Below are 27820 nucleotides of genomic sequence, written 5' to 3'. Positions count from 1 at the left end.
TTCTGAACATTGGGTCACTTACACCCTGGAGTACATAAGGGGTTAAGCAGAAGGTAGTCTGCTGCTGCACCTATGTATTTATCCTAATGGACCCTTATAGTTAAGAATAGTGGACTGACAGAGCAAGCAGCCATCGGCTCTCTGCTCTGCCTGTTAATTTTGTGGCTGCAGCCAGGATTCTGCCTCTGGTCACATCACAGAATATATATATGCAGTACTTTGGGGAGGGGGCCTTACAGTGTTTTTCTATGGGGCCCCGTGAACCCTAGCTACGCCCCTGCCACCCACTGAAGGAGTAGTGGAGCCCGGGGATAGGTGCTATTCTGCAGTCCAGCTCCAAAATGCAACATGAAGACATTGTTCAGGCTGGAGCTGAGCAGAGAACTAGGAATGGAAGGAAGGTCAGAAGGTCACTAGGAAGTGGCAGGTAATGGCAGCCGGGGAGCGCAGAGGGCTGGGGGTGATGGCTACACATACCCTCAGTCTATAAATACAGGTGAACAGGCCTATGCCTGCCACTAGGGGGAGCCCGATCCTCCAGGAAGCCTGCCACTAGGGGGAGCCCGATCCTGCAGGAAGCCTGCCACTAGGGGGAGCCCGATCCTGCAGGAAGCCTGCCACTAGGGGGAGCCCGAACCTCCAGGAAGCCTGCCACTAGGGGGAGCCCGATCCTGCAGGAAGCCTGCCACTAGGGGGAGCCCGATCCTGCAGGAAGCCTGCCACTAGGGGGAGCCCGATCCTGCAGGAAGCCTGCCACTAGGGGGAGCCCGAACCTCCAGGAAGCCTGCCACTAGGGGGAGCCCGATCCTGCAGGAAGCCTGCCACTAGGGGGAGCCCGATCCTGCAGGAAGCCTGCCACTAGGGGGAGCATGATCCTGCAGGAAGCCTGCCACTAGGGGGAGCCCGAACCTCCAGGAAGCCTGCCACTAGGGGGAGCCCGATCCTGCTGGAAGCCTGCCACTAGGGGGAGCCCGATCCTCCAGGAAGCCTGCCACTAGGGGGAGCCCGATCCTGCAGGAAGCCTGCCACTAGGAGGAGCCCGATCCTCCAGGAAGCCTGCCACTAGGGGGAGCCCAATCCTCCAGGAAGCCTGCCACTAGGGGGAGCCCAATCCTCCAGGAAGCCTGCCACTAGGGGGAGCCCGATCCTCCAGGAAGCCTGCCACTAGGGGGAGCCCGATCCTCCAGGAAGCCTGCCACTAGGGGGAGCCCGATCCTCCAGGAAGCCTGCCACTAGGGGGGAGCCCGATCCTCCAGGAAGCCTGCCACTAGGGGGAGCCCGATCCTCCAGGAAGCCTGCCACTAGGGGGAGCCCGATCCTCCAGGAAGCCTGCCACTAGGGGGAGCCCGATCCTCCAGGAAGCCTGCCACTAGGGGGAGCCCGATCCTCCAGGAAGCCTGCCACTAGGGGGAGCCCGATCCTGCAGGAAGCCTGCCACTAGGGGGAGCCCGATCCTCCAGGAAGCCTGCGACTAGGGGGAGCCCGATCCTGCAGGAAGCCTGCCACTAGGGGGAGCCCGATCCTGCAGGAAGCCTGCCACTAGGGGGAGCCCGATCCTCCAGGACGTTAGCCCAGCGCAGGAGAGAAGATGGTGGAGGACAAGTACACTGAGAAAGCAAGAATGCGAACAGACTGAAGTGCAGTGCTCCCTGCATCACATAGGGGATAATAGATATGACCGTGTGCCGTTACAAGGGGTACAGCGCCCGAGTATATATACACAATAGAGGGGATAGATCCTGCATGAGCGCCACACTGCCTCATGTGGACAGGAGGGGTAACATGGCCTAATACTGATCATCAGACGCCTCAATCTTCTCAGGAAGGATCTAAGATCTGCAGAGACCCCAACAATGAGTCGCCCCTTACCCAGAATGCCTCCCTGCGGCCGCTGAGCCTCCCTCCACTGAAGCCAGGCCAGAGCTTGTTTCTGGTGTAGAAGCAGTGGGACCTGGAATCAGAAGTCATGATATTACATTATGATAGCCAGGGGGTCTGGAGGAGGGTAGAGCGGGGTCATCACCTTCAGTCCTCGGGGCTCCTCTGCCGTGCTCTCGGGGCCGGGGCAGGACTCCAGGCTCTTGTGCAGGTGATCAATGGCGTCGCTGGTGGCATTTCTGACTGCAAAGAGTCTTTCCTCTGTCATCCGGCCGCCGTACAGACTTTGCCACTGAGGGGTCGCTGAGGAGGGGGACACCAGATAATGGTAAAGTAACGTGAGGGTGGAGGATCGTAGATACCCGTGTCCCAGATACCAGAAGCCTAAAGAGGTCTGGGTATGGTAAGTCACTTGTATGTGTGGCCATTGTACTTGTCACTCCTGCTAAACAGCGTACACCAAGATCTAAGTGAAAGGGTTAACACGGCTGTGTATTTACCACACCCAGTGGTCACATGTCAAAGTAGTAAAGATCCTGGTCACATGACACCTCACTCTAGGTGGTCTGTTATGAGAGGTCCAGTGATGGTGGCCGGAGGACTTCTCACCTTCCCAAGCAGCTGAGGACGCAAGAGGTGATGGTAATATATAAGGGCGTCCGGTCCCTGACACTACAGTTATGTCCTCTCCTTCTCTCACCCTACAAAGGACGCAAGAGGTGATGGTAATATATAAGGGCAGCCGGTCCCTGACACTACAGTTATGTCCTCTCCTTCTCTCACCCTACAAAGGACACAAGAGGTGATGGTAATATATAAGGGCGGCCGGTCCCTGACACTACAGTTATGTCCTCTCCTTCTCTCACCCTACAAAGGACACGAGGTGATGGTAATATATAAGGGCGGCCGGTCCCTGACACTACCGTAATGTCCTCTCCTTCTCTCACCCTACAAAGGACACGAGGTGATGGTAATATATAAGGGCAGCCGGTCCCTGACACTACCGTAATGTCCTCTCTCCTTCTCTCACCCTACAAAGGACGCAAGAGGTGATGGTAATATATAAGGGCGGCCGGTCCCTGACACTACCGTAATGTCCTCTCCTTCTCTCACCCTACAAAGGACACGAGGTGATGGTAATATATAAGGGCAGCCGGGTCCCTGACACTTACCGTAATGTCCTCTCTCCTTCTCCTCAACCCTACAAAGGACGCAAGAGTGTGATGGTAATATATAAGAGCGGGACGGTCCCTGACACTACCGTAATGTCCTCTCCTTCTCTCACCCTACAAAGGACGCAAGAGGTGATGGTAATATATAAGGGCGGCCGATCCCTGACACTACCGTAATGTCCTCTCCTTCTCTCACCCTACAAAGGACACGAGGTGATGGTAATATATAAGGGCGGCCGGTCCCTGACACTACCGTAATGTCCTCTCTCCTTCTCTCACCCTACAAAGGGACACAAGAGGTGATGGTAATATATAAGGGCTGGCCGGGTCCCTGACACTACCGTAATGTCCTCAGCTTCTCTCACCCTACAAAGGACGCAAGAGGTGATGGTAATATATAAGAGCGGACGGTCCCTGACACCACCGCAATGTCCTCTCCTTCTCTCACCCTACAAAGGACGCAAGAGGTGATGGTAATATAGAAGAGCAGCCGGTCCCTGACACTACAGTTATGTCCTCAGCTTCCCTCACCTCCAGACGGAGCTCTCACCCTACAAAGGGCATCTCCGCCACTCTCACCCTAGGGTCCCTACTTAACCCTAACATACATGGTGGCTATATCCCGATGCACCATAGTGTCCACAGAATTGCATAAATCAAACAACATGTGTCTTCTCCTTCCTGCATGTATTATGGCAGGTAAACGTCCAGGTCAGAGGGATTACGACCACGGAAGACATCACTGGTCGGTTATTAATGACGTTACTTAGAGGGCGGAGAACACGCCTCATCCATGACACTGGTCTAAAGGAGCCACATCTGTCCATAGTCACGACCCTATGATAACACCAGCCAATCACAAACGGGGATGGAGGCGGAGAAGCAGTGTCTATTATTGGGCAGCATACACTCACATTGATAATACAGCACCGGCCTTCATTCTTCCAATGTTATACACATAGGGATCAAATGATCAAACCTACTACCCCTATGAAATGTTCAGTCTGGAACGCAAACTATCACATATCTCTGCTCAGTGGAGCGCGTGTCATACGATAACTTCATAGGTAATGTCAGAGGACAAATCACCTAGAATAGAAACCTGTGTGTGTGTGTATAGAGATCTTACTTGTCAGTGGGCATCACATCTCCAAGATATTGTAGGGAGAAGCAGATATCTCATATATTACACATCTCACAGTACACATAATACACCCAATATCTCACAGTACACATAATACACATAATATCCCACAGTACACATAATATCTCACAGTACACATAATATCTCACAGTACACCTAATATCTCACAATACACATAATACACATAATATCTCACAGTACACATAATATCTCACAGTACACATAATACACCTAATATCTCACAGTACACCTAATATCTCACAGTACACATAATACACCTAATATCTCACAATACACATAATACACATAATATCTCACAGTACACATAATATCTCACAGTACACCTAATATCTCACAATACACATAATACACATAATATCTCACAGTACACATAATATCTCACAGTACACATAATATCTCACAGTACACATAATACAGCTAATATCCCACAGTACACCTAATATCCCACAGTACACATAATACAGCTAATATCTCACAGTACACATAATACACCCAATATCTCACAATACACATAATACACCTAATATCTCACAGTACACCCAATATCCCACAGTATACATAATACACATAATATCCCACAGTACACCTAATATCTCACAGTACACATAATACAGCTAATATCTCACAGTACACATAATACACATAATATCCCACAGTACACATAATACACATAATATCCCACAGTACACCTAATATCTCACAGTACACATAATACAGCTAATATCTCACAGTACACATAATACACATAATATCTCACAGTACACATAATATCTCACAGTACACATAATACACCCAATATCTCACAGTACACATAATACACATAATATCTCACAGTACACATAATACACCTAATATCTCACAGTACACCTAATATCTCACAGTACACATAATATCTCACAGTACACATAATACACATAATATCCCACAGTACACATAATACACCTAATATCCCACAGTACACATAATACACCTAATATCCCACAGTACACATAATACACCTAATATCTCACAGTACACATAATACACCCAATATCTCACAGTACACATAATACACATAATATCTCACAGTACACATAATACACCTAATATCTCACAGTACACATAATACACATAATATCCCACAGTACACATAATACACCTAATATCTCACAGTACACATAATACACCTAATATCTCACAGTACACCTAATATCTCACAGTACACATAATACACATAATATCCCACAGTACACATAATACACCTAATATCCCACAGTACACATAATACACCTAATATCTCACAGTACACATAATATCTCACAGTACACATAATACACATAATATCTCACAGTACACATAATACACCTAATATCTCACAGTACACATAATACACCTAATATCCCACAGTACACATAATACACCCAATATCTCACAGTACACATAATATCTCACAGTACACATAATACAGCTAATATCTCACAGTATACATAATACACCCAATATCTCACAGTACACATAATACATCTAATATCTCACAGTACACATAATACACCTAATATCTCACAGTACACCTAATATCTCACAGTACACCTAATATCCCACAGTACACCTAATATCCCACAGTACACCTAATATCCCACAGTACACCTAATACACCCAATATCTCACAGTACACATAATATCTCACAGTACACATAATACAGCTAATATCTCACAGTATACATAATACACCCAATATCTCACAGTACACATAATACATCTAATATCTCACAGTACACATAATACACCTAATATCTCACAGTACACCTAATATCTCACAGTACACCTAATATCCCACAGTACACCTAATATCCCACAGTACACCTAATATCCCACAGTACACATAATACACCCAATATCTCACAGTACACATAATATCTCACAGTACACATAATACAGCTAATATCTCACAGTATACATAATACACCCAATATCTCACAGTACACATAATACATCTAATATCTCACAGTACACATAATACACCTAATATCTCACAGTACACCTAATATCCCACAGTACACCTAATATCCCACAGTACACCTAATATCCCACAGTACACATAATACACCTAATATCTCACAGTACACATAATATCTCACAGTACACATAGTACACATATTATCTCACAGTACACATAATACACATAATATCTCACAGTACACATAATACACATAATATCCCACAGTACACATAATACACCCAATATCTCACAGTACACATAATATCTCACAGTACACATAATACACCTAATATCTCACAGTACACATAATACACATAATATCTCACAATACACATAATACACCTAATATCTCACAGTACACATAATACACCCAATATCTCACAGTACACATAATATCCCACAGTACACATAATACACCCAATATCTCACAGTACACATAATATCTCACAGTACACATAATACACCTAATATCTCACAGTACACATAATACACATAATATCTCACAATACACATAATACACCTAATATCTCACAGTACACATAATACACCTAATATCCCACAGTACACATAATACACCCAATATCTCACAGTACACATAGTACACATATTATCTCACAGTACACATAATACACATAATATCTCACAGTACACATAATACACATAATATCCCACAGTACACATAATACACCCAATATCTCACAGTACACATAATATCTCACAGTACACATAATACACCTAATATCTCACAGTACACATAATACACATAATATCTCACAATACACATAATACACCTAATCTCACAGTACACATAATATCTCACAGTACACATAATACACCCAATATCTCACAGTACACATAATATCTCACAGTACACATAATACACCTAATATCTCACAGTACACATAATACACCTAATATCTCACAGTACACATAATACACCTAATATCTCACAGTACACATAATACACCTAATATCTCACAGTACACATAATATCTCACAGTACACATAATATCTCACAGTACACATAATACACAATATCCCACAGTACACCTAATACTGTAAGATATTAGGTGTACTGTGAGATATTAGGTGTACTGTGAGATATTAGGTGTACTATGTGTACTTCGAGATATTGGGTGTATTAGGAGTACTGTGAGATATTATGTGTATTATGTGTACTGTGAGATATTAGGTGTATTATGTGTACTGTGAGATATTAGGTGTACTGTGCGACATTAGGTGTAATGTGCGATATTAGGTGTACTATGTGTACTTCGAGATATTGGGTGTATTAAGTGTACTTCGAGATATTATGTGTATTATGTGTACTGTGAGATATTATGTGTATTATGTGTACTGTGAGATATTAGCTGTATTATGTGTACTGTGAGATATTAGGTGTATTATGTGTACTGTGAGATATTATGTGTACTGTGAGATATTATGTGTACTGTGAGATATTATGTGTATTATGTGTATTGTGAGATATCGGGTGCCTTATGTGTACTGTGAGATGTGTAATATATGAGATATCTGCTTCTCCGTACAATATCTTGGAGATGTGATGCCCACTGACAAGTAAGATCTCTATACACACACACAGGTTTCTATTCTAGGTGATTTGTCCTCTGACATTACCTATGAAGTTATCGTATGACACGCGCTCCACTGAGCAGAGATATGTGATAATGTTTGCGTTCCAGACTGAACAATTCATAGGGGTAGTAGGTTTAAGACTAGATGATGCACATTCCCCGCCCTTTGAACGTCATTGAGGACTGACCTTCGGACCAGGAAGTATATGTAATTCCGCGGACTATATGGGCGGAGCTTATAATTTTTAAAGGGGTAGTGCGGCGCTAAGAAATTATTCACAGAATAACACACATTACAAAGTTATACAACTTTGTAATGTATGTTATGTCTGTGAATCGCCCCCTTCCCGTGTCCCACCACCCCCGCCCGTGTACCCGAAGTGTTGGGGCATTATACATTAACCTATCCGTGTCACGCATGTCCGCCATCTTGTGCCAAACGTCATCTTCGGCCGGCCAAATCGCTGCCGCCGCCCCCCTCTGCCGCGTCATAACTGTGCTCAATCGCGGCTGAGCATCTGATGACGCTGCAGACGCTGATGACGCTGACGGCCGTCCGTTCGAAGATGATGTTTGGCACAAGATGGCGGACATGCGCGACACTGATCAGGCAATGTATAATGCACCAACACTTCCGGGTACACGTGCGGAGGTGGTAGGACATGGCAAGGGGCGGTTCACAGACATAACATACATTACAAAGTTGTATAACTTTGTAATGTGTGTTATTCTGTGAATAATTTCTTGGCGCTGTACTACCCTTTAAGCCCGGATGGTGTACCCATGGATAGGGGACGCTATACTGCAATATGTGCAGCATCTTTGCCATTGTTTTTCTGTGGCTTTAATACTAGTGGGATTATAGCCACTGTGTATCTTATGGTTAACTAGAGACCCTCGGGCGAGAGCTCTGTCTGGAGGTGAGAGAAGCTGAGGGTAAGGTCAGGGACCGGCCGCCCCAATATGTTATGTTATCAGCTATTGCTTCTGCTCGGGGAGGTTTGAAGTCCTCCGGCCGCCAACAGTGGACATCTCATAAGAGACCTCCTAGAGATGCTGCTGATGGATACTCCACACGTTTCCTCACCACTTACCCATCAAGCTTATTATTCCTAGTTTTTCTATTTTATCATCCTTTTGGGCAGATTCTGATTCTTTATATCCTATTGTATGATTAAAAGTCGGCCTTGTTTTATTAATTATGTATATTTGTGAATTTATACTGCTACTGATACTTTTCTTCAGTACCAATGTTATATTATGTGAAAACTCAATAAAATGTTTGAACTATACTAAAAAAAACAAAAAAAAAAAAAGTCTTATTTACTCTGATCAGTGAGCATTATATTTTACACTAAGAGTTTATCATGGTATTTTGTTGGATTAGTATTCTGGTCACATGACACCTCCACAGACAGCCTCAATGTGAAGTGCAATCTGAGGGTGGAGCCTCCCTGATTCAACCTTCCTTGGTGAGAACCAATCATAGCAAATGTAAGTCTAACCCTTCCCCCCAGGGGCTGCAACTTTCTACCTAGATTGAAAACCCCGCTCTAGGTTGCCTCCTCCGTTATAGGCCTAGACAGGTATGGTAGCAAGTTACTGAGGCCTACCGATCCTGTGAGTCCAGCTACAGAGAGAAGCTTTTACTTCTAGAGATGTCTTACAAGCCCCATCCATCCTCAGCTCCTCCTCAGACCCCCATCCATCCTCAGCTCCTCCTCACGCCCCCCCATCCATCCTCAGCTCCTCCTCACGCCCCCCCATCCATCCTCAGCTCCTCCTCAGACCCCCATCCATCCTCAGCTCCTCCTCAGGGCGCCCCCATCCATCCTCAGCTCCTCCTCACGCCCCCCCATCCATCCTCAGCTCCTCCTCAGACCCCATCCATCCTCAGCCTACTCCTCAGACACCCCCATCCATCCTCAGCTCCTCCTCACGCCCCCCCCATCCATCCTCAGCTCCTCCTCAGACCCCATCCATCCTCAGCTCCTCCTCAGACGCCCCCCATCCATCCTCAGCTCCTCCTCAGGCCCCCCCATCCATCCTCAGCTCCTACCTACACGCCCCCCCATTCCATCTCGCTGCCCTCCTCCTCAGGCCCCCCCATCCATCCTCAGCTCCTCCTCACGACGCTCCCCCCCATCCATCCTCATCTCCTCCTCAGGCCCCCTCATCCATCCTCAGCTCCTCCTCCCACGCCCCCCCATCCATCCTCAGCTCCTCCTCAAGACCCCCATCCATCCTCAGCTCCTCCTCACGCCCCCCCATCCATCCTCAGCTCCTCCTCAGGCCCCCCCATCCATCCTCAGCTCCTCCTCACGCCCCCCCCATGCATCCTCAGCCTCCTCCTCAGACCCCCATCCATCCTCAGCTCCTCCTCACGACCCCCCACATCCATCCTCAGCCTCCTCCTCAGGCCCCCCCATCCTCATCCTCAGCTCCTCCTCACCCCCCCCCCCCCCCCATCCATCCTCAGCCTCCTCCTCCGCCCCCCCATCCATCCTCAGCTCCTCCTCAGGCCCCCCCATCCATCCTCAGCTCCTCCTCACGCCCCCCCATCCATCCTCAGCTCCATCCTCAGGCCCCCCCCATTCCATCCTCAGCTCATCCTCAGGCCCCCCATCCATCCTCAGCTCCTCCTGCACAAAGCACCCACCATCCATCCTCAGCTCCTCCTCATGCGCCCCCCATCCATCCTCAGCTCCTCCTCAGGGGCCCCCCCATCCATCCTTAGCTTCCTCCTCACGCCCCCCCCATCCATCCTCAGCTCCCCCTCACGGCGCCCCCATCCATCCTCCAGCTCCTCCTCAGAGCCCCCCCCATCCATCCTCAGCTCCTCCTCCGCCCCCCCATCCATCCTCAGCTTCCTCCTCAGGCCCCCCCATCCATCCTCAGCTCCTCCTCAGGCCCCCCCATCCATCCTCAGCTCCTCCTCACGCCCCCCCATCCATCCTCAGCTCCTCCTCACGCCCCCCCCATCCATCCTCAGCCTCCTCCTCAGGCCCCCCCATCCATCCTCAGCTCCTCCTCAGCCCCCCCATCCATCCTCAGCTCCTCCTCACGCCCCCCCATCATCCTCAGCTCCTCCTCACCGCCCCACCATCCATCCTCAGCTCCTCCTCAGGCCCCCCCATCCATCCTCAGCTCCTCCTCAGGCCCCCCCATCCATCCTCAGCCCTCCCCTCAGGCCCCCCCCATCCATCCTCAGCTCCTCCTCAGGCCCCCCCATCCATCCTCAGCTCCTCCTCACGGCCCCCCCATCCATCTCACAGCTCCTCCTCACCCCCCCATCCATCTCTCAGCTCCTCCTCAGGCCCCCCATCCATCCTCAGCTCCTCCTCACGCCCCCCCCATCCATCCTCAGCTCCTCCTCACGCCCCCCCATCCATCCTCAGCTCCTCCTCAGGCCCCCCCATCATCCTCAGCTCCTCCTCAGGCCCCCCCATCCATCCTTAGCTCCACCTCACCCCCCCCCCCCATCCATCCTCAGCTCCCCCTCACGGCGCCCCCATCCATCCTCAGCTCCTCCTCACAGCCCCCCCCCATCCATCCTCAGCTCCTCCTCACACCCCACCATCCATCCTCAGCTCCTCTCAGGCCCCCCCATCCATCCTCAGCTCCTCCTCACCCCCCCCCCATCATCCTCAGCTCTTTCTCATGGGCCCCATACCATCCTCAGCTCTTCCTCATGGGCCCCATCCATCCTCAGTTCTTCCTCACAGGGCCCATCCATCCTCAGCTCTTCCTCATGGGCCCCATCCCATCCTCAGTTCCTTCCTCACAGGGCCCATCTATCCTCAGCTTTTCCTCATGGCCCCATCCATCTTTAGCTCGTCCTCCCAGAGAGCCCAATACAGAAACACGCTTTCATCTCTACAGAGCCTCAGAACCCCATGTACTTTAACTCCTAGCCTGAAGGTGTGGAGACGGTCATGCAAGACCACCATCCGGCTAGCTACAACATCACCTCCATAGCTGCCCTCACCTCCATACAAGCTGTTGTAGTTCTGACTGAGGCTTGGGGTTAACCCATGAAGGCCCAGGGTGGTGGGAGGCAGGTCATGGAAAGATAAAGGCTTCACCCCTCCTCTTCCCTCTGCTGAGCCAGCTCTGCTCGATCGTTTCCTCCGTTTCCGGGTTCAGGCTGGAGCTTATAATGGGTCTCTTGATTCATACCTGAGAAAACAGGAGGTGGTTACCGGAGTCTGATGTGCACCGAAAACATTCTTCCCCTCTCCCTCCTTGCCCCAGACTCGCTGGGTACAGACCTCCACTTCTCGCTTACACACAGGTTCTTCAGCCACTCCAGAGGTTTATTAAACAGTAAAATACCAGGACAGCACACTGCGTTTCTAGCCGAACCAGCCTCTCTTCAGGTGCACCGGTAGTACCTGTGTGTATCAAGGAGGGAGGTACATATCAGTCTATAGCCTAGCATGGGTATACAGGAAAGGCTGTGCACCATGTTTCCCTCTATCTGCTCTTGGAAAGTTGTGCCTCGTTCTTGCACATCATCATGCGGTGAGGAATGTACCCGTGAACTCCCAACCAAATTCACTGCTTGTATTTGTGATCCTGCACCATGGAGCGCTGTCTTTATTCCTCTCTTAGCCTTACCTCAGATGATCCTGTATCGCCCCATTCTACTCACATGATCCCTCCCTGCCCCACCTCAGTGATCCTGTATTGCCCCAATCTACTCACCTAATCCCTCCTGCCCCACCTCAGATGATCCTGTATTGCCCCAATCTACTCACCTAATCCCTCCTGCCCCACCTCAGATGATCCTATACTGCCCCAATCTACTCACCTGATCCCTCCTGCCCCACCTCAGATCCTGTACTGCCCCATTCTACTCACTTGATCCCTCCTGCCCCACCTCAGATGATCCTATACTGCCCCATTCTACTAACCTGATCCCTCCTGCCCCACCTCAGATGATCCTGTACTGCCCCATTCTACTAACCTGATCCCTCCTGCCCCATCTCAGATGATCCCTTACTCACGCCCATCCTACTCAGCTGATCCTTCCTCTCCTGCCCCACCTCAGATGATCGTATACTGCCCCATCCTACTCACCTGCTCCCCCCTCTCCTCCTGCCCCACCTCAGATGATCCTATACTGCCCCATCCTACTCACCTGATCCCTCCTCTCCTCCCCCCTCAGATGATCCTATACTGCCCCCCATCCTACTCACCTGATCCCTCCTCCCCTGCCCCACCTCAGATGATACCTTACTCCCCCCATCCTACTCACCTGATCCCTCCTCCCCTGCCCCACCACAGATGATCCTGTATTGCCCCATCTACTCACCTGATCCCTCCTGCCCCCACCTCAGATGATCCTGTATTGCACCATTCTACTCAACCTGATCCCTCCTCTCCTGCCCCACTCAGATGATCCTATACTGCCCCATTCTACTCACCTGATCCCTCCTCCCCTGCCCCACCTCAGATGATACCTTACTCCCCCCATCCTACTCACCTGATCCCTCCTCCCCTGCCCCACCTCAGATGATCCTGTATTGCCCCAATCTACTCACCTGATCCCTCCTGCCCCACCTCAGATGATCCTGTATTGCACCATTCTACTCACCTGATCCCTCCTCCTCTGCCCCACCTCAGATGATCCTGGATCTCCCCAATCTACTCACCTGATTCCTCCTCCCCTGCCCCACCTCAGATGATCCCTTACTCCCCCCCCCATCCTACTCACCTGATCTCCTCCCCTGCCCCACCTCAGATGATCCCTTACTCCCCCCATCCTACTCACCTGATCCCTCCTCTCCTGCCCCACCTCAGATGATCCTATACTGCCCCATTCTACTCACCTGATCCCTCCTCCCCTGCCCCACTCAGATGATACCTTAATCCCCCCATCCTACTCACCTGATCCCTCCTCCCCTGCCCCACCTCAGATGATCCTGTACTGCCCCATCCTACTCACCTGATCCCTCCTGCCCCACCTCAGATGATCCTGTACTGCCCCATCCTACTCACCTGATCCCTCCTCCCCTGCCCCACCTCGGATGATCCGGTACTGCCCCATCCTACTCACCTCGATCCCTCCTCCCCTGCCCCACCTCAGATGATCCCTCCCTCCCACCCCCCTTACTCCCCCCCATCCTACTCACCTGATCCCTCCTCCCCTGCCCCACCTCAGATGATCCCTTACTCCCCCCATCCTACTCACCTGATCCCTCCTCCCTGCCTGCCCCACCTCATGATCCTGTACTGCCCCATCTACTCACCTGATCCCTCCTCCCCTGCCCCACCTCAGATGATCCCTTACTCCCCCCATTATACTACCTGATCCCTCCTCCCCTGCCCCACCCTCAGATGATCCCTTACTCCCCCCTCCCCCATCCTACTCACCTGATCCCTTCTCCCCTGCCCCACCTCAGATGATCCCTTACTCCCCCCATCCTACTCACCCTGATCCCTCCTCCCCCTGCCCCACCTCAGATGATCCTTACTGCCCCATTCTACTCACCTGATCCCTCCTCCCCTGCCCAACTCAGATGATCCCTTACTCCCCCATCCTTTAACACCTGATCCCCTCCCCTGCCCCACCTCAGATGCTCATTCACCTTACTCACCCCCATCCTACTCAGCAGATCCCTCCTCCCTGCCCCACCTGAGATGCATCCTTTACTGTCCCATTCTGATCCCTCCTCCCCTGCCTCACCTCAGATGATCCTGTATTGCCCCCATTCTACCCCATCCCTGCCCCTTGCTTACCGTGTCGGGCCACAGACTCAGCAGTCTAAGACAGACCCCCGAGAGCATCTTCCAAGTCCTGTACTGTTTCCGGAGCCGTTCTCCTCCATCGGGCAGCGCCTTCAGTGTTAACTGATGCCAAAGTGGCCTGAAATACCAGAAGGGCCAAGAGTCAATGATGTCCAACTCCTAGGACCCCCTTTACCATACATGTCACCTGGGGTGGTCCTCACCTTCTTCTGTTGTAGCTGAGCTGAAGAGCGTGGCGTGCAACACAGCTCCTGATCCCTTAGTCTCGGCCTGTGGGTTGAATCCTGGGAAAGAGGTGATTGTTCTCTGTCTGCCTCCTCCCGATGTCCTCAGTGCTGATGACTTCTCTCCAGACTGAGAGCTCACAAAAACAACGTCATCATCGTCCTCCTCTGCTGCTTCCTGCTCAGGCCCTGAAGCTTCACTGTTTGTGGGCACCGAGGACTCAGGGACTTCCCTGGAATTCTCTCCTTCCTTCTCAACAATCCCCTCTGGAAACTTTTTCTTGATCTTGAGCCCAGCCGGCAGCATCTTGTCCCTCCACCCAGAGAATGAGACCGATTCTTCCCAGTCCACCGCTGCTATCTGCTCTCCATCACGATTGTTGTGCGTCCTCGGGAGCTCACGGCTCCACGCCATTTCTCCTTGTGTCTTTTCCACAATGCTCACCCTTCCCTCAGATGTCCTTCCATCCTCCTCGCTCTTCTCAGCCTCACTGCTTGGTTTCTTCAGGGGCCTCAGCTCCTCTTTGCTGCTCTTCTTCAGCTCCTGACTGGACATCTTGCAGTCACTTCTATCACCACAGGAGTCCTTTCCTCTGGATTGACCTCTTGTCGCCTCATCGCTCTTCTTTCGGTTCCCATCAGTCTTTTCCTCGCCACTCTTTTTCTGATTTCCATCAGTTTTCTCGCTGTCCCCATCAGTCCTCTCCTCCCCACTCTCCTCAGAGCTGCGCTTCCGCTCCTCTATGATCTGTCTCCAGGCAGCCGGTCTGGGAGCCTCATTGATCACTTTGAAGGGATTTCTTTGGGCTTCTCTGAGGGAAGGTCAGTCACATCTTGATGTCACTTATACACTTAGATTCCTAGAAGAAGAGCAGACGGGGTGAGGTAATGGCAGGCAATGTGCAGCAATGATTCTTACACTAATAATGGATGTCAGGTGGTCACCTCCTTCCATGGAACGCTGCCGCAGAACTTCTTACCATCGCTCTTCACACAGCGATAATATAACCTAAAGAGAATACGTACATTTTTGTTACTCCATCCATCACTCCTCCCCCATCACCATCCTTCGTCCCTCCCTCCCCCATCCCCATCCTTCATCCTCCCTCTCCCCATCCCCATCCTTCATCCCTCCCGCCCCATCCCCATCCTTCGTCCTCCCTCCCCATCCCCATCCTTCGTCCCTCCCCTCCCATCCCATCTTCATCCCTCCCCCCCATCACCATCCTTCATCCCTCCCCCCATCCCCATCCATCTCATCCCTCCATCCCCATCCTTCATCCCTCCCTCCCCATCCTTCATCCCTCCCCATCACCATCCTTCGCCCCTCCCCCTCATCACCATCCTTCGCCCCTCCCCCTCATCACCATCCTTCGCCCCTCATCACCATCCTTCGCCCCTCCCCCTCATCACCATCCTTCGCCCCTCCCCCTCATCACCATGCCTTCATCCCTCCCTCCCCATCCTTCGTCCCTCCCCATCCCTCCCTCCCCATCCCCATCCGTCGTCCATCCCCCATCCCCATCCTTCGTCCTCCCCCCCATGCCCCAGTCCTCCCCCCATCCCTCCCTCCCCATCACCATCCTTCGTCCCTCCCCCCATCCCCATCCTTCGTCCCTCCCTCCCCATCACCATCCTTCGTCCCTCACTCCCCCCATCCCCCATCCATTATCCCTCCCTCCCCATCCCCATCCCTCCCTCCCCCATCACCATCCTTCGTCCCTCCCCCCATCCCCATCCTTCATGCCCTCTCCGGCCCCATCACCAGCCTTCATCCTCCCTCCCCATCACCATCCTTCGTCCTCCCTCCCGCCACCTCACCATCCTTCGTCCTCCCTCGCCCCATCAGCCATCCTTCATGCCCTCCCTCCCTCACCATCCATGCTTTGCCCCTCCCTCCCCCTCATCACCACTCCTCCCTCCATCCCCATCATCATCCTTCGCCCCTCCCTCCCCCTCATCACCATCCTTCGCCCCTCCCGCCCCCTCCAATCACCATCCTTCGCACCCTCCCTCCCCCTCATCACCATCCTTCGCCCCTCCCTCCCCCTCATCACCATCCTTCGCCCCTCCCTCCCCATCCTTCGTCCCTCCCCCCATCCCCATCCTTCGTCCCTCCCCCCATCCGTCCCTCCCCATCACCATCCTTCGTCCCTCCCCCCATCCCCATCCTTCGTCCCTCCCTCCCCATCACCATTCTTAGTCCCTCCCCCCATCCCCATCCTTCATCCCTCCCTCCCCATCACCATCCTTCATCCCTCCCTCCCCCATCACCATCCTTCGTCCCTCCCTCCCTCCCTCCCATCACCATCCTTCGTCCCTCCCTCGCCCCATCACCATCCTTCATCCCTCCCTCCCATCACCATCCCATGCTTTGCCCCTCCCTCCCCCTCATCACCATCCTCCCTCCCTCCCCATCACCATCCTTCGTCCCTCCCTTCCCCATCACCATCCTTCGCCCCTCCCCCTCATCACCATCCTTTGCCCCTCCCCCTCATCCCCATCCTTCATCCCTCCCTCCCTATCCCCATCCTTCGTCCCTCCCCCCATCCCCATCCTTCGTCCCTCCCCCCATCCCCATCCTTCGTCCCTCCCCCATCCCCAGTCCCTCCCCCCATCCCCATCCTTCGTCCCTCCCTCCCCATCCCCATCCTTCGTCCCTCCCATCCCCATCCCATCCTTCGTCCCTCCCTCCCCCATCCCCATCCTTCGTCCCTCCCCCCATCACCATCCTTCATCCCTCCCCCCATCCCCATCCTTCATCCCTCCCCCCATCCCCATCCCTTCATCCCTCCCTCCCCATCCTTCATCCCTCCCTCCCCATCACCATCCTTCGTCCCTCCCTCCCATCACCATCCCATGCTTTGCCCCTCCCTCCCCCTCATCACCATCCTCCCTCCCCACTCATCACCATCCTTCGCCCCTCCCCCTCATCACCAGCCTTCGCCCCCTCCCCCCATCACCATCCTTCATCCCTCCCTCCCCATCCTTCGTCCCTCCCCCCATCCCTCCCTCCCCATCACCATCCTTCGTCCCTCCCCCCATCCCCATCCTTCGTCCCTCCCCCATCCCCAGTCCCTCCCCCCATCCCTCCCTCCCCATCACCATCCTTCGTCCCTCCCCCCATCCCCATCCTTCGTCCCTCCCTCCCCATCACCATCCTTCGTCCCTCCCCCCATCCCCATCCATTATCCCTCCCTCCCCATCCCCAATCCCTCCCTCCCCATCGCCAATCCCTCCCTCCCCGTCACCATCCTTCGTCCCTCCCCCCAGCCCCCATCCTTCATCCCTCCGTCCCCATCACCATCCTTCATCCCATCCCTCCCCCATCACCATCCTCGTCCCTTCCCTCCCTCCCTCCCATCACCATCCTTCGTCCCTCCCTCGCCCCATCACCATCCTTCATCCCTCCCTCCCATCACCATCCCATGCTTTGCCCCTCCCTCCCCCTCATCACCATCCTCCCTCCCCATCACCATCCTTCGTCCCTCCCCCCATCCCCATCCTTCATCCCTCCGTCCCCATCACCATCCTTCATCCCTCCCTCCCCCATCACCATCCTTCGTCCCTCCCTCCCTCCCATCACCATCCTTCGTCCCTCCCTCGCCCCATCACCATCCTTCATCCCTCCCTCCCATCACCATCCCATGCTTTGCCCCTCCCTCCCTCCTCATCACCATCCTCCCTCCCTCCCCATCACCATCCTTCGTCCCTCCCCCCATCACCATCCTTCGCCCCTCCCTCCGCCTCATCCCCATCCTTCGCCCCTCCCTCCCCCTCATCACCATCCTTCGCCCCTCCCTCCCCCTCATCACCATCCTTCGCCCCTCCCTCCCCATCCTTCGTCCCTCCCCCCATCCCTCCCTCCCCATCACCATCCTTCGTCCCTCCCCCCCATCCCCATCCTTCGTCCCTCCCCCCATCCGTCCCTCCCCATCACAATCCTTCGTCCCTCCCCCATCCCCAATCCCTCCCTCCCCATCACCATCCTTCGTCCCTCCCTCCCCCCATCCCCATCCATTATCCCTCCCTCCCCATCACCATCCTTCATCCCTCCCTCCCCCATCACCATCCTTCGTCCCTCCCTCCCATCACCATCCTTCGTCCCTCCCTCGCCCCATCACCATCCTTCATCCCTTCCCCCATCACCATCCTTCGTCCCTCCCTCCCATCACCATCCCATGCTTTGCCCCTCCCCCCCCCTCATCACCATCCTCCCTCCCCCTCATCACCATCCTTCGCCCCTCCCTCCCCCTCATCACCATCCTTCGCCCCTCCCTCCCCCTCATCACCATCCTTCGCCCCTCCACCCCCCCCCCATCACCATCCTTCGTCCCTCCCTCCCCCATCACCATCCCTCGTCCCTCCCTCCCATCACCATCCCATGCTTTGCCCCTCCCTCCCCCTCATCACCATCCTCCCTCCCCCTCATCACCATCCTTCGCCCCTCCCTCCCCCTCATCACCATCCTTCGCCCCTCCACCCCCCATCACCATCCTTCGTCCCTCCCTCCCCCATCACCATCCTTCGTCCCTCCCTCCCATCACCATCCCATGCTTTGCCCCTCCCTCCCCCTCATCACCATCCTCCCTCCCCCTCATCACCATCCTTCGCCCCTCCCTCCCCCTCATCACCATCCTTCGCCCCTCCCTCCCCCTCATCACCATCCTTCGCCCCTCCGCCCCCCATCACCATCCTTCGTCCCTCCCTCCCCCATCACCATCCTTCGTCCCTCTCTCCCCCATCACCATCCTTCGTCCCTCCCTCCCCCATCACCATCCTTCGTCCCTCCCTCCCCATCCCCATCCTTCGTCCCTCCCTCCCCATCCCCATCCTTCATCCCTCCCTCCCCCATCCCCATCCTTCATCCCTCCCTCCCCATCACCATCCTTCGCCCCTCCCCCTCATCACCATCCTTCGCCCCTCATCACCATCCTTCGCCCCTCCCCCTCATCACCATCCTTCGCCCCTCCCCCTCATCACCATCCTTCATCCCTCCCTCCCCATCCTTCGTCCCTCCCCCCATCCCTCCCTCCCCATCACCATCCTTCGTCCCTCCCCCCATCCCCAGTCCCTCCCCCCATCCCTCCCTCCCCATCACCATCCTTCGTCCCTCCCCCCATCCCCATCCTTCGTCCCTCCCTCCCCATCACCATCCTTCGTCCCTCCCTCCCCCCATCCCCATCCATTATCCCTCCCTCCCCATCCCCAATCCCTCCCTCCCCATCACCATCCTTCGTCCCTCCCCCCATCCCCATCCTTCATCCCTCCGTCCCCATCACCATCCTTCGTCCCTCCCTCCCTCCCATCACCATCCTTCGTCCCTCCCTGGCCCCATCACCATCCTTCATCCCTCCCTCCCATCACCATCCCATGCTTTGCCCCTCCCTCCCCCTCATCACCATCCTTCGCCCCTCCCTCCCCCTCATCACCATCCTTCGCCCCTCCCTCCCCCTCATCACCATCCTTCGCCCCTCCCTCCCCCTCATCACCATCCTTCGCCCCTCCCTCCCCCTCATCACCATCCTTCGCCCCTCCCTCCCCCTCATCACCATCCTTCGCCCCTCCCTCCCCATCCTTCGTCCCTCCCCCCATCCCTCCCCATCACCATCCTTCGTCCCTCCCCCCATCCCCATCGTTCGTCCCTCCCCCCATCCGTCCCTCCCCATCACCATCCTTCGTCCCTCCCCCATCCCCATCCTTCGTCCCTCCCTCCCCCCATCCCCATCCATTATCCCTCCCTCCCCATCACCATCCTTCATCCCTCCCTCCCCCATCACCATCCTTCGTCCCTCCCTCCCATCACCATCCTTCGTCCCTCCCTCGCCCCATCACCATCCTTCATCCCTTCCCCCATCACCATCCTTCGTCCCTCCCTCCCATCACCATCCCATGCTTTGCCCCTCCCTCCCCCTCATCACCATCCTCCCTCCCCCTCATCACCATCCTTCGCCCCTCCCTCCCCCTCATCACCATCCTTCGCCCCTCCACCCCCCATCACCATCCTTCGTCCCTCCCTCCCCCATCACCATCCTTCGTCCCTCCCTCCCCCATCACCATCCTTCGTCCCTCCCTCCCATCACCATCCCATGCTTTGCCCCTCCCTCCCCCTCATCACCATCCTCCCTCCCCCTCATCACCATCCTTCGCCCCTCCCTCCCCCTCATCACCATCCTTCGCCCCTCCCTCCCCCTCATCACCATCCTTCGCCCCTCCGCCCCCCCATCACCATCCTTCGTCCCTCCCTCCCCCATCACCATCCTTCGTCCCTCTCTCCCCCATCACCATCCTTCGTCCCTCCCTCCCCCATCACCATCCTTCGTCCCTCCCTCCCCCATCACCATCCTTCGTCCCTCCCTCCCATCACCATCCTTCTTCCCTCCCCCATCACCATCCTTCGTCCCTCCCTCCCATCACCATCCTTCTTCCCTCCCTCCCCCATCCTTCTTCCCTCCCTCCCCCATCCTTCTTCCCTCCCTCCCCCATCACCATCCTTCGTCCCTCCCTCCCATCACCATCCTTCGTCCCTCCCTCCCATCACCATCCTTCTTCCCTCCCTCCCATCACCACCCCTTCTTTGCCCCTCCCACCCTCCATCACCATCCTTCTTCCCTCCCCCATCACCATCCTTCGCCCCTCCCTCCCCCCTTCACCATCCTTCGCCCCTCCCTCCCCCCTTCACCATCCTTCGCCCCTCCCTCCCCCCCATCACCATCCTTCGCCCCTCCCCCCCCCCCCCCATCACCATCCTTCGCCCCCTCCCTCCCCCCCCCCATCACCATCCTTCGCCCCTCCCTCCCCCCCCATCACCATCCTTCGCCTCTCCCTCCCCCCATCACCATCCTTCGCCCCTCCCTCCCCCCATCACCATCCTTCGCCCCTCCCCTCCCCCCCCATCACCATCCTTCGCCCCTCCCTCCCCCCATCACCATCCTTCGCCCCTCCCTCCCCCATCACCATCCTTCTTCCCTCCCTCCCATCACGATCCTTCGCCCTTCCCCTACCACCATCCTTCGCCCTTCCCCTACCACCATCCTTCGCCCTTCCCCTACCACCATCCTTCGCCCCTCCCCCACCACCATCCTTCGCCCCTCCCCCACCACCATCCTTCGCCCCTCATTCCCCCATCACCATCCTTCGCCCTTCCCCCACCACCATCCTTCACCCCACCCTGTTACTTTTACATGGCCCATGTCTCACCTATAGCCACCGGAGTCCTGCTTCACCAAAGCCTGCAGGTCCAGCTGAAAGTCCTCATGGAGCAGACAGTGTGAAGCCGGGAGACTGAAGCGAGAAGAGACGACATTACACGGGGTAAGGGGAAAGCCCCATTACCGGACCCCCGACATCCTCTACACACAGACACCCCCCCCCCCCCTCCGACATCCCACACACACTTACTCTACAGGTTGGGAATATGGACAGGCCATACCACGGTGGGCGGGGCACACATAGAAGCTCCTCCCCTTGTTGGGCCCCTCACGTGTCCCGGTTTTTAGCAAACAAAGGGTACCTGGAAGCAGAAGGAGCAGTGTGAAGATGTTACTGTGGTCACCAATGACCGATATACCCCAATAGAAAAAGCATATGCACATGAAAGGTAGCACATCCAGATAATCTCTATTACATAGCAAATAACAATACACAAAATATGTACAATTACCAACCAGGAGCAATAAGACCAGGGAGGCGCCCTAGATACCATGCTACATCCACTACAATGTCCCAGCCAGGACTCCTCAACCAGCCTGACCCAGGAAGCTAGGAGGAGAGATCCATAAGCCATCCACAAAGCAACACGTAATGCAGTCCTTAGCTAAGGGGAAAAATAGATTCCCCATGTGGAGTCCGAAAAATAAAGAGGAGGTCAGGTGGGAGCAGAGAGCACACCCCGCGCTCGGCCGCTCCCGGCTTCCTCAGGGATGTGAGCGCCAATCATACTACAACATATTTAAGAACCTTAGAGAGGCCAATCCATCCAAACTCAGCCAGACCACCATTTTTTTTTTTTTAAATATTAATTTTATAATGTTACCCTCACTGATAAGTTACATCTACAGATTTTTGATAGAGCATGACATATCTGGAAAAAAAGAAACCTGTTTTTGGGTGTGTCTGATAGTGATAGTGGATCGGACGTTTTTTGGGTTATTTCCAGCTGACTGCTGTAGTTATATAACAACGGTTAATTGTTCTGCGATTTAGAAGGGAAGTAGCCTGAACATTGCCATAACACCTATATACTTTATTATTATACTTCTACTAAACAACCGCAGCGTGTAACACCCGTAACAAAAGATACAAAAGTTTATGCTGTGATCTAACAAAATGGTTCTGTATAAAACCCTTGGGTGAAAGTAAGGCTATGGACCTGCCATCTAACAACATGACATTGCTTAAAGTGTACCTGTTAATTTTTTATTTTTTTTTGCAGAAATCAATAGTACAGGCGATTTTAATAAACTTTGTAATTGGGTTTATTAGCCGAGAAATACATTTTTATCATGAAAAAGCAGTTTGAAGCTCTCCCCCCTGTCTTCATTGTTCTCTATGGAGAGGGGAGGGGTGGAGGGAGATGACGCCCCCACTAAGGTTTTTGCATTTCTTTTATCCTTAATTAAGTGTTACGGGTGTTGCACACTTGCCATATGGGTGTTGCACAATTGCCGTTACGGGTGTTGCACATTCACACTCATAATACCCGTAACATAAACATGCATGTGTTTGAAGCCATTATACTTCTGTAAGCCTTGTATTTTTATGGATATTTTTATTTAACCCAATCTCCATTGTTTTCAGCAGTGGTCATTTAAAATTTTTAAAGCAAAATGTGATGGCTTTGCGACACGACATTTTCAATCAAACACTAACATAATAAGACAAAAGGCTTTACTTGAGTAAAATCTGTAAAAGCGACTCTGTACCCACAATCTGACCCCCCCCCCCCCCCTTGTACCTTCGGATAGCTGCTTTTAATCCAAGATCTGTCCTGGGGTCCGTTCGGCAGGTAATGCAGTTATTGTCCTAAAATATAAATTTGAAACTTGCAGCCCTGTGCCAAACGGGAGTATCTGAGCCCTTACCTTACACCACCCCTCCGTCCCTCCTCCCCACACTCTTCATCATTAGGAATGCTACTGAAACATTTTCTCCATGCTGAACATTGCACAGGTGTCTTAATGAAGCAGCCCATGTGCCGGGCTGACACAGGTGGTGAATAATAGGCAATCTGCCTGGAGCATTCCTAATGATGAGGAGGGCTGGGAGGAGGGACAGAGGGTGTGCCAGCCTAATGCACACACAATGTAAGCCCGCCGTTCAGCACGGAGCTGCCAGTTAAAAGTTGTTTTTTAGGGCAATAACAGCATCACCTTCCGAACGGACCCGAGGACAGTTCTTGGATTAAAAGCAGCTATCCGAGGGTACAAGTGGTTTTTTTTTGTGTTTTTTTTTTTTTGGGGGGGGGGGGGGGGGGGGGGGGGGGGGGGAGGGGGGTTGTCAGAGTGTGGGCACAGGGTCACTTTAAATTGATGGTTACACTTCCTAAGGTTAACATTCCGGTCTCACCCTAAAGTTGGCGCCTTCAGTGTCTAAAATCTCCATAAAATGTAGTTATAAATGAAAGTCATAAAGATGCAATATAAGAGAAAGCAAAAATACATACGAGATATTACTGGGGGTGAAACGCAGCCACTGGGGGTGCAACGCAGCCACTGGGGGTGCAACGCAGCCACTGGGGGTGCAACGCAGCCACTGGGGGTGCAACGCAGCCACTGGGGGTGCAACGCAGCCACTGGGGGTGCAACGCAGCCACTGGGGGTGCAACGCAGCCACTGGGGGTGCAACGCAGCCACTGGGGGTGCAACGCAGCCACTGGGGGTGAAACGCAGCCACTGGGGGTGAAACGCAGCCACTGATGATGTAATACAGCCACTGGTGATGTAATACAGCCACTGGTGATGTAACACAGCCACTGATGATGTAATACAGCCACTGATGATGTAATACAGCCACTGATGATGTAATATAGCCACTGATGATGTAATACAGCCACTGATGATGTAACACAGCCACTGATGATGTAATATAGCCACTGGTGACGTAATACAGCCACTGGTGACGTAATACAGCCACTGATGATGTAATACAGCCTCAGGAGCCGCCAGTCACACTTAGAGGAGCTGATAAGCATATGTAATAGTAAGTGCAGTAACTGTATTACATAGATTGTGTTATACAATTCATAGAGAATAACCTGCATCCAGCGACCTAAGAGAACTGGGTATTAGATATAATAGTGAGATATTCAGAGCACAGGGCGCAGTCAGACCAATTATACCAAACAATACAAAATAGGAGAACCAACTTTGGAGCTTTTCTTACTCCAGTCAGGCTACAAGAACATGGGGTCTGTATCATTACAATGCATATTAACCCTGTAATACTTGCATCCTTACCAGGGTACTGAAAGTAAGCATATAGGCCAATGCCGACACAGATCATGTCCACAATACAGCAACGGCACCTCGGCTAAATACGAGGATCAGAGATGGTAATCCTGCCTATCGTGTGTCTAAAGTATCATGTATCCAAGCACTCAATCTATACAAATACGGAGGCAGCACCATGTGATACACACACACACACACACCATGTGATAATGGGGCATTAGACATAGATCATATACCAATAGGTGTCCTATCCTAATGCTAGCTCATTATGTCACACAATAAAACATATCTATCCAAACAGCGTCATATAACATAATAACATATACACATCAAATCTCATCATCCCATGCTAAAATATGCGGGATACACAACATAGTATATACAGGTTCAAATACCCGCTCATATCCCTTGCCATGTGGCACCACTATGGCATACACTGCAACGTCTTATCACCATATACCATACAATTATAGCTGCACATAGGGCACGGCATTAGAATAAAGACACGTGATCTCCACCCATGTGCCTAAAATATCACTTATCAAACACTGTATAATACACACAGGCCTAGATATGCCAAAATATAGTGTGTATGGGCACATATGCCACATCGTGACCATTATTACCACATAATGTAATGACACAAAAAACAACATAGTATGAACGCATAGAAAGCGTACCACAGCAAGGGAGTCCCAACGGAGGAATCTGGATTAGGAATATAGAGATTCAGGCTGCCCATGTGATAACTTGTGTCCTATGGGTATACGTGACCACAATAACTAAGGGGTATAACACCCATATTCAACACGTGATGGTAATCGTATAGCAGAACCGCATCTATAATAGATACTTGATGGTGATGATCTTATAGCAGAACCGCATCCGTAATAGATACATGATGGTAATCGTATAGCAGAACCGCATCTATAATAGATACATGATGGTGATCGTATAGCAGAACCGCATCTATAATAGATACATGATGGTGATGATCTTATAGTAGAACCGCATCCGTAATAGATACATGATGGTAATCGTATAGCAGAACAGCATCTGTAATAGATACATGATGGTGATCGTATAGCAGAACCGCATCCGTAATAGATACATGATGGTGATGATCTTATAGTAGAACCGCATCCGTAATAGATACATGATGGTGATCTTATAGCAGAACCGCATCCGTAATAGATACATGATGGTGATCTTATAGCAGAACCGCATCCGTAATAGATACATGATGGTGATCGTATAGCAGAACCGCATCCGTAATAGATACATGATGGTGATCGTATAGCAGAACCGCATCCGTAATAGATACATGATGGTGATGATCGTATAGCAGAACCGCATCCGTAATAGATACATGATGGTAATCGTATAGCAGAACCGCATCCGTAATAGATACATGATGATGATCGTATAGCAGAACCGCATCCGTAATAGATACATGATGGTGATGATCGTATAGCAGAACCGCATCCGTAATAGATACATGATGGTAATCGTATAGCAGAACCGCATCCGTAATAGATACATGATGGTGATGATCGTATAGCAGAACCGCATCTATAATAGATACATGATGGTAATCGTATAGCAGAACCGCATCCGTAATAGATACATGATGGTGATGATCGTATAGTAGAACCGCATCCACAATAGATACATGATGGTAATCGTATAGCAGAACCGCATCCGTAATAGATACATGATGGTAATCGTATAGCAGAACCGCATCCGTAATAGATACATGATGGTGATGATCGTATAGCAGAACCGCATCCGTAATAGATACATGATGGTGATCGTATAGCAGAACCGCATCCGTAATAGATACATGATGGTAATCGTATAGTAGAACCTCATCTACAATAGATACATGATGGTGATGATCGTATAGCGGATGTAGCGTGGTATCTATTGCACCTCCCTGGTCTTACTGCTCCTGGTTGGTAATTGTACATATTTTGTGTATTGTTATTTGCTATGGAATAGAGATTTTCTTGATGTGCTACCTTTCATGTGAACATGTTTTTTTTCGCATTGGTTTAGCACTCAGGTTTATATGGTGGTGCCCACTATTTTCTTAGCTTGGTCACCAATGACCAATATCTATCCACCGATACACAGCTAATACTATATGCAGATAATAAATCTACCATGTCCCTACTCACCATGCTCAGGACAGCGAACCTTCTCCATTATGTCAGCAAGGCGATTCAGGGGTGCTCTGCAAGAAACAACATACAGATAACAGCAGGGGCAGGGTTGGAGGCGGGTAACAGTACAGGTATAGACTATGAGCTCCTGCTACTTGAATAGATAGGACGTAGTGCGGATACCTGCAGACAACACGTACGTCACATGACACCAGACAATGTGCCCCACAACTCACTTTCTCTCTGGACTATGCAGGAGGGCACACCACACACAAACACAGGAGGGCATCACTTCTCACACATCAGTGCCGAACCAGATTATTACTGTACAATACTGACTACACACACTTTATACAGACGCTTCCCTAAAGTTCGGGGAAATAACTGTGCCTGACCGCAGAGTAGCCTGTTCAACAACTGATAGAAGCCCGGACCCCTC

General features: G+C 52.2%; 1 protein-coding gene across 1 annotated transcript in view; it reads right to left on the bottom strand.

The window, feature by feature from the left end:
- Positions 1 to 27820, bottom strand: part of TTF2 (transcription termination factor 2) — an 86425-nt gene that overhangs the window by 27348 nt on the left and 31257 nt on the right. The window contains 10 exon segments of the mRNA XM_069944951.1: positions 1870 to 1951; positions 2024 to 2181; positions 11777 to 11916; positions 14480 to 14659; positions 14729 to 15609; positions 15611 to 15625; positions 15711 to 15774; positions 21966 to 22049; positions 22167 to 22278; positions 27397 to 27452. Of these exon segments, the coding sequence (XP_069801052.1) occupies positions 1870 to 1951; positions 2024 to 2181; positions 11777 to 11916; positions 14480 to 14659; positions 14729 to 15609; positions 15611 to 15625; positions 15711 to 15774; positions 21966 to 22049; positions 22167 to 22278; positions 27397 to 27424 (1744 nt within the window). The 5' untranslated portion in view covers positions 27425 to 27452.

This window comes from Dendropsophus ebraccatus, chromosome 11, assembly GCF_027789765.1.
Source record: "Dendropsophus ebraccatus isolate aDenEbr1 chromosome 11, aDenEbr1.pat, whole genome shotgun sequence".
Classification (NCBI taxonomy): domain Eukaryota; kingdom Metazoa; phylum Chordata; class Amphibia; order Anura; family Hylidae; genus Dendropsophus; species Dendropsophus ebraccatus.
This window is presented reverse-complemented; position numbering and strand designations above follow the sequence as displayed.